Raw genomic sequence first — 13,045 nt, 5'->3', positions numbered from 1 at the left:
GGTGTGTTAACATTGTTAGCCATGTGAGGTTGAATGCTTAATTGAAGTATGTTTTCACATTTGGAGAGACCAGCTGAGGAATTAATTTTAAAATAGATTTCAGCAATGTCTAAATTTGTTTTTCTTCATTCAACAAACATTGGTGACAACCCCCTGCTTCAGTCTCCAAATATTACTGAAAACCATCAGTGGGTATAAATCTAAATTACACGTACATTCTCGACAAAGCTGGTAATTTAACATCACATTAAACCGAGTATTTGTTGAACATTCTCTCCACAGCACGGTGATTATAAATACTGCTGACGACCTTTGTGAACAGATTTTACTTGTGGTATAATATGGAGCACATGTAATAAGGATTGACTGGGATTACATTAAATATTAGGCAAAGCTTGTTCAACTCCCAAAGAGGGTTCTGTTCTAATCACTTGAATTCCAAAGTGACTAGTTTTGCATCTGTTGGAATTGACAATGACAGTGCAGCTCACATTCATCAAGCTTGTATTATTTGACCTCAAGTTGGTTCTGAGATCAGGTGCTACAAATTCACATTACTAGAGGTGCTTCAATACAAAAAGGAAGTTTTCAAACTAACCGAATTTAAGACAACCCTGTACAAATGCTCTCTAGGGCTGGCTCCGTGTACCATCTGTGGAGTGAAGATTCCACCCAACTTCCGAAGCAGAGGCCTGATCAGTTGAAAGAACACCACAGAGAGCGTTACACACAGCCATATTCAAATAATTTCTAGCACAGCCACGACTAAATATAACTTTCCAACAATCACATCACAACTCTGACCTCTCTCTGATCCTTCGGTCCCAACACTTGAATTTACCAGCTGAATTTCCAATGTGTTCCTGCTCTTCTGACATGTAGAGGGGGTTGGAAATTGCTTACAAGGAGGCAATTTGTTGGGACAAGCAGTGAGATAGTTTCTGTATCTTTTTTGAAAAATGTTTACTTCACTATAAATGTACCCTTACTCTTAGTGCTTCAGCTGCAGTTCAATTTGTGCGGAAGAGTGGGATTTGAAGATAAACTTTCTGGTCACCTGGCTGTGTGGGATGACATTATTTTAACATTCCCAAAGTGCTGACTTCTCTGAACAAATCAGTCTTGATGACAAACTAATGACAAATGCATGGCACAGATGTCAGTCATCATGTAACTGAACAGCAACAATTCGTGAAAGTTTATTCTAATCGTTCCAATAATCCGAGAATGGTTACAGCACAGAAAATAACAAGGGCACAGGACAAGCAACACAGATATTGTCACATATAGTACAAGGAGTCACCTAGACACAAATCTTCTATTCACATTTACGCATGACGTTAAGGGGAAGACAAGGATGAGCTGCAAAATGACACCAGCATCACCAAACCAGCACAATACGACAGAGAAAGGACAAATGTTTTACTATGATGAAGGTGAAATACTTGACAGTTCTATACATCTCATTTACTCTTCACAATTGTAGGACTTGGTGGTGTTACCTGAGAAATGGAAGTTGGACATCTTCTCCACAAGTCATGTATGGGACTCTGATACTATGGCAGAAAAGGACAAAGGTAACCAGTAGGTAGTCCAGGCGAGACTTATGAAGAGAGAGAAAGATGAACGGACCATCATACTGCCAAAATACAAAGTATTTTCCGACATTTATTAGGTGTTCATTGCATTCTTAGCCTGCACTGTGACAGCAAACACTTACAAGTGACTTACAAGGGGAGATGGTGGCATAGTTTAGGGCTGGTTTAGCTCAGTGGGCTGGACAGCTGGTTTGTGATGCAGAACAAGGCCAGCAGCGCGGATTCAATTCCCGTACCAGCTTACCCAAACAGGCGCCGGAATGTGGCAACTAGGGCCTTTTCACAGTAACTTCATACTTGTGACAATAAAAAGGTCATTATTATGGTATTGTTACTGGACTAGTAAACTAGAAACCCAGGCGTGTTTGAATCCCGCCACTGCAGAATTCAAAGAAAATCTGGAATTAAAAGTCTAATGATGACCGTGAAACCTTTGTCGATTGTCATAAAAAAACATCCGATTCACTAATGTCCTTAAGTTTAGGGAAGGAAATCTACCGTCCTTACCTGGTCTGGCCTACACGTGACTCCAGGCCCACAGCAATGTGTTTGAGTCTTAACTCAAGGGCAATTAGGAATTGGCAATGCTAGTCCAGTCAGCGACGCCCATGTCCCATGAACAAATTTTTAAAAACTATTATTTAAACAAAGACATAGTTGGTTGGAGCATAAATTTGCTCAAACTGACTGAATTAATCCAACATAGTTATTTCCTTGAGGAAACCAGTTGACTGGTTGCAAACATAAACAGTAATGTTGTGCGCACCTGCAGCAGCTGACTGCAAGGCCAGGTTAATTGTTGGTCAATTTCTTACACCTCACATTAATGAAACATGAAAAACTAAGCAAAAGCCAGTGTTGCAACCTGCTGCAGTACCTAAACTCTGCCACCAAGTGGCATTGGTACTCTTTTTTGGGATGAATGCAGCCCAGGGGTTCCAGAATGATAGTTGCACAACTAGTGGTTTCAATACATTCCGACAACAGGTTAAGCCCGAGACTGGAAACCTGTTCTACCGATGACACTTCTCCGAACAGGCAGAAGTACACAACCTCACCTCTGCCAGTACCTCACCTCTGCCCTTGCTTTCCGCAGCATCTCAATTTGCCCTCGGTGAACTTGCAGATTCACAAAAACGGAGTTAAATACTTTCAGCAGCACCCAACTAGACAACCTAAGTGGATAAAACAGACATGATTATGTTTTATCACACGGTCACAACTTCATCAGGCGGGGAAGATGGTGGTGTCATGGTATTGTCACTGGACTAGTGATCCGGAGACCCAGGATAACGTTTTGGGAACCTGGGTTTGAATCCCACCAGGGCAGATTGTGAAATTTAGAAATAAAAATGTCTCATGATGACCAAGAAATCATTGTCGTTGTCATAAAAATCCATCTGGTTCACTTATGTGCAGCCGATCAGACCGACATGTTGTGTTCTGAGACCTTGCCATTGCAATAATGCACACAGAAGTGCTGGTGATTTAACTAGAATGATGATTTACTGATTAACACGTGGAAAGATAAACAAGTGCTATACAGACTAGGTTACTATTTGAGTTTTGTGAACTCTCCTGGAACTACCCTATATGCGACTGTCCTGTTGTACACATTGTAAGAAGTCTTACAACACCAGGTTAAAGTCCAATAGGTTTGTTTCAAACACTAGCTTTCGGAGCACTGCTCCTTCCTCAGGTGAAGTGCTCCGAAAGCTAGTGTTTGAAACAAACCTGTTGGACTTTAACCTGGTGTTGTAAGACTTCTTACTGTGCTCACCCCAGTCCAACACCAGCATCTCCACATCTGTTGTACACATGACTACCAACAGGGGAGAGTCGGATGTCACATGACCGACATCTGACGCCACCATCTGGTGTGAGGTCGCATTGCTAACTATACACAATATTATTCACAGGCATATCACCACACACGTGACTCCAGATCCACAGCAATGTTATTCACTCTAAAATGAATTTCAAAATGGCCTAGCAAGCCACTCAGTTCAAGGGCAATAAATGCTGGCCCAACCAGCTGTGCCCACATCCCATTGATGAATTTGAAAAAGATTTCCACCTGGATCTCTGTCCCACTAATACAATGCAATGATTTTTATGAAATTTATTAACAATGAACTGAACAGACCCATCGTAAGCAGCTAACACATAAGGAATGCCATCCAGAGGCCCGGGAGTCCAGTGGGCGAGAGAGGCCGATATTTTGGCCTTTGACTCCCTGATCGCCCAGAGACTGAACTTGCTCGGATGGAGGGACTCGGAACCATCAAAAGCGGGGGGGGTGGGTGAGTGACCTGGCGGAATTCCAGAGGATGGTGAAGGTCAAGTTCATCCTGAGGGGGTCAGTTGAGGAGTTCGCTCGGAGTGGAAGCCATTCATTGACTTCTTTAAGGAGGATTGAGGAGTCAGCAAAAAGGGGGGTAAGTGGGTTACAATGGGGAAGACAGGATGGGAGATGGGGATGGGGAGCAGTGGGGAGGGGTGTTGGTTATTTATAATGTTGTCCGATTTTTCTTTTGCTTTGGTTTGTTTTTATGAAAATGCCGGGATAAAATATATATTTTTTTTAAAAAGGAATGCCATCCTGAAAGCTGCAGAGAAAGCCAGAAACAATTTGTCTGAAGAATGCACCCACTTTCATGAATTCGGAGAGCCATAGTCATTGATTGTGTGGAGTTTACAAATTCTCCCCATGTCTGCATGGGTCTCACCCCCACAACCCAAAGATTTGCCTGGCAGGTGGATGGGCCACACTAAATTGCTCCTTTATTGGAAACAAAAAGGGGAAAAAAATGAATTCAGAGAACTATGGCACAAACAAGAGGCGGGATTCTCCGACTCCGCAGATCCTGCTGATTTTCCGCGCTCAATGGGCCAAATGCCCACCGGCACCGTTCGCATGTGGTCCGACCAGGTGGGCGTTCATGCTGCGGGGGCCGTCCTGGTGTGGCGGAGGGGGATCCGACTCGGGGGGGGGGGTCCTCCACGGTGGCTTAACCCAGGGTGGGTTCCTATGTTCCTCCGTGCCGGGTCCCTGTCGGGCTCCATATTGCCTGGGGGCAGGCGCAGAAAGGCAACCCACATGCGTGCGTGAACTCACGCAGGCCGTGGCGCGCATGTGCGAACTCGCGCCGGCCATGCTGGCGCTCCAGTGCCGTGCTGGCCCCTTGTGCGGTGCAGGAGCGCTGATCCTAGGGGCCAGATGACGCAGTCGTAAAACGCTCTGCCTCAGGATCAGAGAATCGCGCCCGAGGTTTGAGCAGCTCCAAATGCACACATTATTGTTGGAATTTAACTAACTGGAATCTGCAGCTGGGACTGCCATTTTTCAATAGGGCATTAGCTTGCAGAGGAGTGCAGGTCAACCCACCCAGGTGTCATTCATGAGTCAAGACTGGCTAGTTGATCACCAACAGCTTTTTGTGAAGGCTTTTTTTTCCCTCGTGGAGGTGGACACAATGTAAAAATAGACAGAAGAAATTCTTCCAGGGTTCGTTTTACAGCAGAACTGCAGCATTTTTACAGCTCTTGACCTAATCACGAAACCATCCCATACCTGAGTAAAAGGGGGGAGATTATCGCTTGCATCTGATGGAAAATTCCCAGCACATTCCTCAGGTTATAAGGTGCTTTCTGGTCAGGTATGTTAGATAAGTTCTCAACGGCTTCCTGTACTCTGTACAAACAGAATCAGTCATTGTACAATTATAACCTCATTCAAAGAATGGAATAAATAAATAAATAATCTTGTATTGTCACAAGTAGGTTTACATTAACACTGCAATGAAGTTACTGTGAAAAACCCCTAGTCGCCACATTAAGGAAGGAAAAAAAGAGTGGGAATATATTATTGTGGACTTATCATCTGCACCTTTACATTTCTCACCTTTCATTGTTGATGATTCGGTGCTCTAGGAAGGGGACATCTGGGTAAATTGCACGCTCGTTAACAAAGAGGAAATTGCAAAGGCGTCGGGCCAGCCAACCTCGATACCTGCAACAGTGGTTTGGGAAAGGGAGATTTCACATCATCCACATGTTCAATGTTAAATATGCTTGTAGTTCATGAACTTCAAACCTTTGTGGACAATAGAGTGACAGTTAAGATGAGCAACTCACAAACAACTCACACTGGAACTTCATGTTGAAGAGGTAAAAAAAATGAATACCAATACAAAAAGCACGAATTAATGAATTTAGTTTTAGGTATTCATTTACATTAGCTATTATTTTACCAACAACTTGAGCTTAACTTCATTCCAATTCATTTTGTTCACTCAATCATAGCAAAAAGATGCCCAAGTAATTTATGAAGATACTACATTTACACAGAATATTAGTTGTTTTCCCATTATCTGCCACAAGCAGCTTATAAAACACTGGCAGCGGTAAGATCTACACATCTGCAACTGTTATATAACATTAGCACCTCACTCACCAGAATCCCAAGATTTAACTGCCAGATCTGCATGACAGCCTAGTTACTACACAATGGCAGACATACTCTCGCAAAGAAGTACAGTGACAGTTTGTTACCATGACCCCACAACTGAGAGGATCTTGCACCACACATGACTCATGTAGCAGACTAGGACAACACTTTTTCATATTCCTACTGTCTGCTCTAATCTAAATCTGTGCTGCAGGATTTTCAGACTGGTGTTGAGTGTTGACATGAACACATTTTTGAAGCTGGCCAGAAGCCAAGTTCTACAAAGTCTCACAAAGCCAGCAACATTGTATTTCCTTTTCATCCTTTCACAGGAGAGGGGTAGCTTTAGCTAGGCGAACATTTGTTACCCACCCCAGATTGTCCTTGAAAAGGTGGTGGTGAGGTGCCTCCATAAAGCACTGCAGTCCATGTGATGTACGTACATCCACACAGTGCTGTTATGGAGGGAGTTCCAGGATTTTGATCCAGAGACAGTGATGGAACAGCAATATATTTCCAAGTCAGGGTGGTGAGTGACTTGGAGGGCAACTTCCAGGTGGTGGCATTCTCATGTTTGTACTGACATTGTCCTTCCAGATGGTAGTGATCGTAGGTTTGGAAGGCCTGCAGAAGGAACCTTGGTATTCCGGCAGTAGATCGGTTGCACATCGCTGCCACTGTTCGTCGGTGGTGAAAGAAGTGAATGTATGTGGAAGGGGTGCCAATCAAGAAGGCTGCTTTGACATGGGTGTTGCCGAGACCCATCATTGTTGTTGGATCTGCATTCATCCAGTCAAGTGGACAGTAATGAATCACACTCCGACTGTGCCTCTAAAGAGGGGAGTTACTCACCACAGAATTCCCAGTCTCTGATCTGTTCTTGCAGTCACAGTATTGATATGGCTGGTCCAGTTCAGTTTCTGGTCAATGGGAACCCCCAGTTTGTAGCGTCAGATCAGTGATGGTAAAATCACCCTTGTCTTGTTTGAGATGGTCATTGCATGGCACTTGTCCAAGAGATTGAGGTCTTGGAAAAGAGATATTTTCTGACCTAATAAAGAAACTTTATAGGATTGGCTAAGCAGCATTGATCGTCTCTCTCTAGAAATACTCTGAACTCTAGCCGTGTTCACGTAATAACCAGATAAGATGGCACCTTGCGTGCCCCCTTTTTCCATGCAAGTGTTTAGATAGAACCAAGATATGAACCTCAACATGTAACCCAAAAAGCTGCCCTCAAACAAGGATGGGTGGTAACCACCCTGTCAATTTTGGCACAGATGACACTGGGTAAGCTAACATCCCCCCAAAACAGGGGTAATTAACAAGTACTCACACACAGGGGCCAAGTACGTGTACAGTAGCAGTGCTCATCGGTAGCCACCTTCTTCAGATGACAGAGGAGGAGGCAGATAGAGGAGAGCATTCCCTAACATTTCAAATGGAGAGCAGAATCATGTCGAGAGGCAGTCACTCTCACCTCACCTCTGAAATTCAGTTCGTTTATCCATGTTTGGACCAATGAGATGAGGCGTTGAGTGCCCCTCGTGGTACCCAAACTGAGGATCAGTGAGCAGGTGGCTGAGGTTGAAATTTGAGTGCACCAAGCATTGAGTTGCTGTGGCTTTGTCAAAGTAACCCTGGCAGTCAGACAAACTTTGAGAAGCTTTTCTGCAACCAAAATATTATAACTGCCATGAAAACTGTTGATAACTCTGGGGGTGGTTATACAAAGACCTAAACAAGAAAAACTATTCATCTTTTATTGTTTTTGACTCTGGGTAAAAAGCAGCAATTTGTTTGCAATCTCATCTATTAACATACCGTGTCTGTGCCTCAGTAACAAGGATGGCATTTCGAAATCCCAGCAAAGCTAAATGATTATGGAAAAGCGAACCCTGAAATGGAGAGATAATGGAAAATGATCATGACAGCAATCCAAGAGAAATGTCAAAAGAATTGCACAGAAATAAAATTCAATGTGCAAATGTGCTGTCCCGAAGTCAGTCGTTCCATTTAAAACGTACGTTGAATATCATGTCAAACATTGAATATTATCTGAGAGAATAACTTCACAATTATAACCAAAAATAATTGCTTTTTTAAATCTGGAGATGACTTCAGATGAAACTTAGTGCCCAAGCATTCTTCCCAATTTTTTTTTGCACAGTCTTCACGAAGTTGATCAGCTCTAAAAGCGGTGCCCAGCCAGGCTTCCATTTCCCTCCAAACACATATAATGCTTACCCAGCTCTGGGGTGCACAGATGTAACAGCAGCGACCCACAAACGGTCGAGCGTTCCCAATGAAGAGACTGGGCCCTCCAGGTGGTGTATTAAAAGCCAGAGTTGATAACAAGCCACTATGGCTCACCTAAGAGGAAAGCAACGCAAGTTTTATTCCTTAAGGAACAAAGGTCAGCTCCTACACAGCACAGCAATGTTAAAATACGTGCCTACTCAAAAGGTTAACTTTTGGGAACACATTTCTCCCACCCTATAGAATCGATTATTTTCTCTTTCAAAAATATTTATAATGGTGGAAAGTGTCTTTTTAAAGGAAAGGATCTTGCAGTGCTTGCCCTTTAAAATCTAAATTAAAGGAAGTACAAAACAAGCGTTTGATCCAAATCCCGCTATGAATCTAGTAGGCTCGCTAAAGCCCCTCGACTCCTGTTTTCAAGGTGCAGGTCAAAGCGGAGATGGCGAGGGGGGTGGATGGGGTGATGGCATAAGAGACCATAAGACATAGGAGCGGAAGTAAGGCCATTCGGCCCATCGAGTCCACTCCACCATTCAATCATGGCTGATTTCAACTCCATTTACCCGCTCTCTCTCCAGAGCCCTTAATTCCTCGAGAAATCAAGAATTTATCAACTTCTGTCTTGAACACACTCAATGTCCCGGCCTCCACCGCCCTCTGTGGCAATGAATTCCACAGACCCACCACACTCTGGCTGAAGAAATTTCTCCTCATCTCTGTTCTAAAGTGACTCCCTTTTATTCTAAGGCTGTGCCCCCGGGTCCTAGTCTCCCCTGCTAATGGAAACAACTTCCCTACATCCACCCTATCTAAGCCATTCATTATCTTGTAAGTTTCTATTAGATCTCCCCTCTCTTTGATTTTGTGGACGGATGACTTTAAAAAAAGTGCACATGCACCATGGTGTCATCGGGAGCACAGACTTACACGGGTTTTCAGTTTAGCCATGAGGAGTTTCTGGAAAGTTGTGTTGAGTTGCTGCTGGTGTATGAAGTCAAACTGTGTTATTACCTCAAATGTTTTCTGAAGTAAAGAATATTTAATTTTTACGAAGCGTTCATTCAACTGTCTCTCTTGTGGTCAAGTTACTCCTCCACTTTTCAGACCAAGATTTTTTGAATTCATGTTTAATGTTGCAGCAGTCCGTGATTTTCTCATCAGTCCCTTCAGGGAAATACATTTGTAATATGCCCGCCCCCGCCCCTCCCCAATGCCTGTTCTGGGGAATCTTTCCAAGGTCAATACACCTAGTTCTTGTGGTTTTTAACCCAAAATTGAATGCAGTACGTCAGACGGGATTGGAACAAGATATTACTGAAGCACCAATTTCTCTCTTTTGTATACCAATTCCCTTCTGATAAAGGATCACACTCCACTAGCCTCTGATTATTTATCACTTTTCACTACATATTTGTGGTCTGAATAGGAACACCTAAATCCATTTGCTCCTCCACAGCTCCTCGTCTCTCACCATTCAGAAACCATTACATTTTGACTCCTTCAGATTCAACGTAGATGATCTTGCAGTTACTGTGCCAAACTGAAGTAATCTGCAGATTGGACACACTCACTGTTCCTTTGTCTAAGTCATTACTATACGTGGTGCAAAGCTAAGGCCCCATGATCGAGCCAAGGGACTGCCACTTGCAACATATTGCCAAGCCAAAACAAAATTTTCAATCCCAACTCTATCCCCTAGCTTCGAAACAATTATTGGCTCCTGTCACAAAGTGATCTCGAATTGCATGCACTGCCATTTTTTTCTGAAGTCTGTATAAAACTTTATTGAAATTTTCTGACTTGGAACTTCTGTACATTTACCAGGTTTATCATGAGAAAAGAATGATGCAAATCCAAGTTGTTGAGTTGGTGCACATAAAATCACACAAATTTTATATCTTAGGATACTCTTGACAGCTGGAATTAATGAATTTTACTTCTTTCCTTCATTACCGTATGATTTTAAACAATAAAAATATCAAAAAGAATAAAACGAATAGGGATCATCTCAGAATCTTGTGAAACTAATTTTCAGCTGCTACGCCAAATTGTTCCAACCATTACTCTCAAACTATGTAGCTTGTCAGCTTGACAAAGCCACTCTTCCCTGAAGTTAGAATGTTTAAGTTCCACTCCGATTTAAGCAAATAAAATGACAATTCAGTATTCAGGGAATGCTGCCATCTACCCAATCGCCTGAATTTGACATTATTTGGGCGGCCATGTGCCTAAGCCAGAAGCGCGTGGAGATCACAGATGTCAGGTACATATACCAAGGTCATCACACACTAGGACAATATTTCAGTCAGTGGCCGCACGGGGAGGATATGCAGACTCCGCACAGACAGTGACCCAAGCCGGAATCGAACCTGGGACCCTGGAGCTGTGAAGCAATTGTGCTATCCACAATGCTACCGTGCAGGTAAGGGGCCAGTTGAATGCAATCTTGCATGTTTCATCTGCTTTTACGGTTGGTAGCGGGATGACCTCCTGCCCAGCTAGCCTTTATATTTTAGCTGCAACCTCGACCCAGAGTGCGATTAAACGTCAAGGCTGAAATAAAATTAAAATAGGTGTCTGGGTACTGTTGCTTGTGGCTGAATGTGATGCCTGGATACTCCTTGGCCGGGATTCTCCGAAATGCTGTGCGCTGCTCCGGCTCCAAAAGCCGGCCCTACATGGCCGGCACGGATCCACGTATGTGCGCCATGGCCATCTCCGCGCCGCCCCCCCAGGCAACATGGCAGAGCCCTACAGGGGCCCGGTGCAGAGGAACATAAGCCCCTCTGCCAGAATGAGCAGCTGTCCCCCTAATGGAGTACAGCAGAAGGGCCAGTCTGCACCTCCCTTTTTCTCAACATCCACCCTCTTCCAGCCGTCCCCAACAGCACTGAGCCTTTCCTAGCACATGTTTGATGCTGGCCACCCATTAACCAGTGTGACATTACATTCTGGGGCTGACCAAAACCAGAAGAACATTTTGCGCCTGCTTCCAGGCCCGGGTGCACGTATCCCACAGATGAAGAATTCAGGTAAATATTATATTAAATATATAAATATTTATATATTAAACTGAGACCCTGTAGAAGCCAAGTATTTCAAATACAACTAGTATAGGTAAAAGATAGCTGTTTAAGCATAAATGTTGAGCCCCAGTTTTTAATACCCATTTATACAGCATAATTCACTTTTACTGAAGTCCGTTGTTCTGGCAAATGCATATTTTCAAAGACTGTGTGACATTAAAACAGCAAGATAATTTGACACTGCTTGTGCTAATTGTCAAGGACAGGGACTGAATACACAGCAACATTGTTCACAATGCAGATAACAGCTGGGTCAGAAAAGCTGATGTTGCACATTGAAGATGGACGGCTTGCCATCAAATCAAATGTGTTTGAGTCTAACCCAAACCAATTAGGATTATATTGGGGTGTAATTAGACGACTTAAGACAGATATGAAAGTGTATAACTGAAAAGTTTCTCCCGGCCATTTTAGGTTAAGTTTAGTTTTTAGTGTGTTGTCTGTGGTTTTATTGTCTTTGAAGGTGTGTTGTGCTGTGTTGTCTTTCTGTTAGTTTAGTCAGTTTTTGCCTTTGATTCTAGTCTCCAGTTTTGTTTTAGTGTTTAGTTTTTAGGTTATTGTCTTTGGGGGTTCTGTCAGCCTAACAGACTGTGTCAGTGATGTTAGTCCACTTTTGACTTTGAGTTTGAGTTTAGCTGAAGATTAGCTTTCTCTCTCTTTTCATGTTTCATTGCCAGACTTTGACCTTTTAAAAGTTACTTTCGAGCTGTCTGCCTAAGCAAAGAAAGATAATGTCTGTAATTCTCTGAAAGCTTCGAATTGTCTACGAATTGCCTTTTAAATGACTTTCAAATTGTAATCAAGCGACTACAAATAAAGCAATTCTTTTTGGCACCTGAGGAGTTTATACTGCAAATTTCTGCTGAGTTCCAGTATTCGCAAAGTGCTACTGATAACCGAATAGCAGAGATGATATAAATTCCTTCAATTATACACAGTCGAATAATACAAGGAATCGAACAACTTAACACAGTCTAAAAATATTACAAATCTTACAACTTGTCGTATTGCGCCAGGACTTGATTCATCAACTAAGTTTCCCCCAAACTTGGCGTAGTTCGACAGGTTAAGATCCAATAAATTAAAGATTCCTTCAGACCCCCTGCACCAATTCTGTTGACCCCGATACAAGTTAAAGATATCATGCATCAGCTGGAGTGGACCAAGTTCTTTTGAATCCATAGTCAATATTCCTCCTTCAGCTATCACTTAACCTGTTATTCATCCTCATGTCAGATCTTTGCTGACCCGAGAACAGCAATGACTGTACTTTACAACAATTAGTTGCATGTGGAATATTTTGAAGCATGAAGATAAAGGCAGTCCTTTATTTTTAATTGTTGAAGTACAATAAATGCCATGAAAAGATAAGCTTACTTTCTTGATAAATTCAGTTGATTCCTTATGAGCCAAAAATCCATCACCCATCTCATGCTCTGAAGCCATGGTATCAGTTCAGGCTAGAGAAAAAAATTGAGATGAAGTTAGTTAATTCAGAATGACAATAAGCTTGTGTAAAGTTAATAACTGAGTAATAGATTCTATTTGTATATGAATATGTTGATGCCCATGTCAGTCTGTTTCATTTGGCCCTTGGAAACAGCCATTTTTCTTGGCCACTGTATGTGAACAAGGGGTAATAGATCAGA

At 42.8% G+C, this 13,045-nt stretch overlaps 1 protein-coding gene across 4 annotated transcripts in view; it reads right to left on the bottom strand.

Moving 5' to 3' along the window:
- The window catches only part of LOC140396900 (glycerol-3-phosphate acyltransferase 1, mitochondrial-like), a 79,933-nt gene that overhangs the window by 54,677 nt on the left and 12,211 nt on the right, over positions 1 to 13,045 (bottom strand). For all 4 annotated transcript variants that reach the window (XM_072485749.1, XM_072485751.1, XM_072485752.1 and 1 more), the window contains 8 exons: positions 12,774 to 12,856; positions 8,296 to 8,421; positions 7,873 to 7,946; positions 5,503 to 5,610; positions 5,173 to 5,292; positions 2,674 to 2,773; positions 1,503 to 1,639; positions 599 to 692 (listed from right to left, as the gene is read on the bottom strand). In XM_072485749.1, the coding sequence (XP_072341850.1) occupies positions 599 to 692; positions 1,503 to 1,639; positions 2,674 to 2,773; positions 5,173 to 5,292; positions 5,503 to 5,610; positions 7,873 to 7,946; positions 8,296 to 8,421; positions 12,774 to 12,842 (828 nt within the window). In that variant the 5' untranslated portion in view covers positions 12,843 to 12,856. The remainder of the gene's footprint in view (positions 1 to 598; positions 693 to 1,502; positions 1,640 to 2,673; positions 2,774 to 5,172; positions 5,293 to 5,502; positions 5,611 to 7,872; positions 7,947 to 8,295; positions 8,422 to 12,773; positions 12,857 to 13,045) is intronic.

The sequence above is a fragment of the Scyliorhinus torazame genome, chromosome 20 (assembly GCF_047496885.1).
Source record: "Scyliorhinus torazame isolate Kashiwa2021f chromosome 20, sScyTor2.1, whole genome shotgun sequence".
Taxonomy (NCBI): Eukaryota; Metazoa; Chordata; class Chondrichthyes; order Carcharhiniformes; family Scyliorhinidae; genus Scyliorhinus; species Scyliorhinus torazame.
This window is presented reverse-complemented; position numbering and strand designations above follow the sequence as displayed.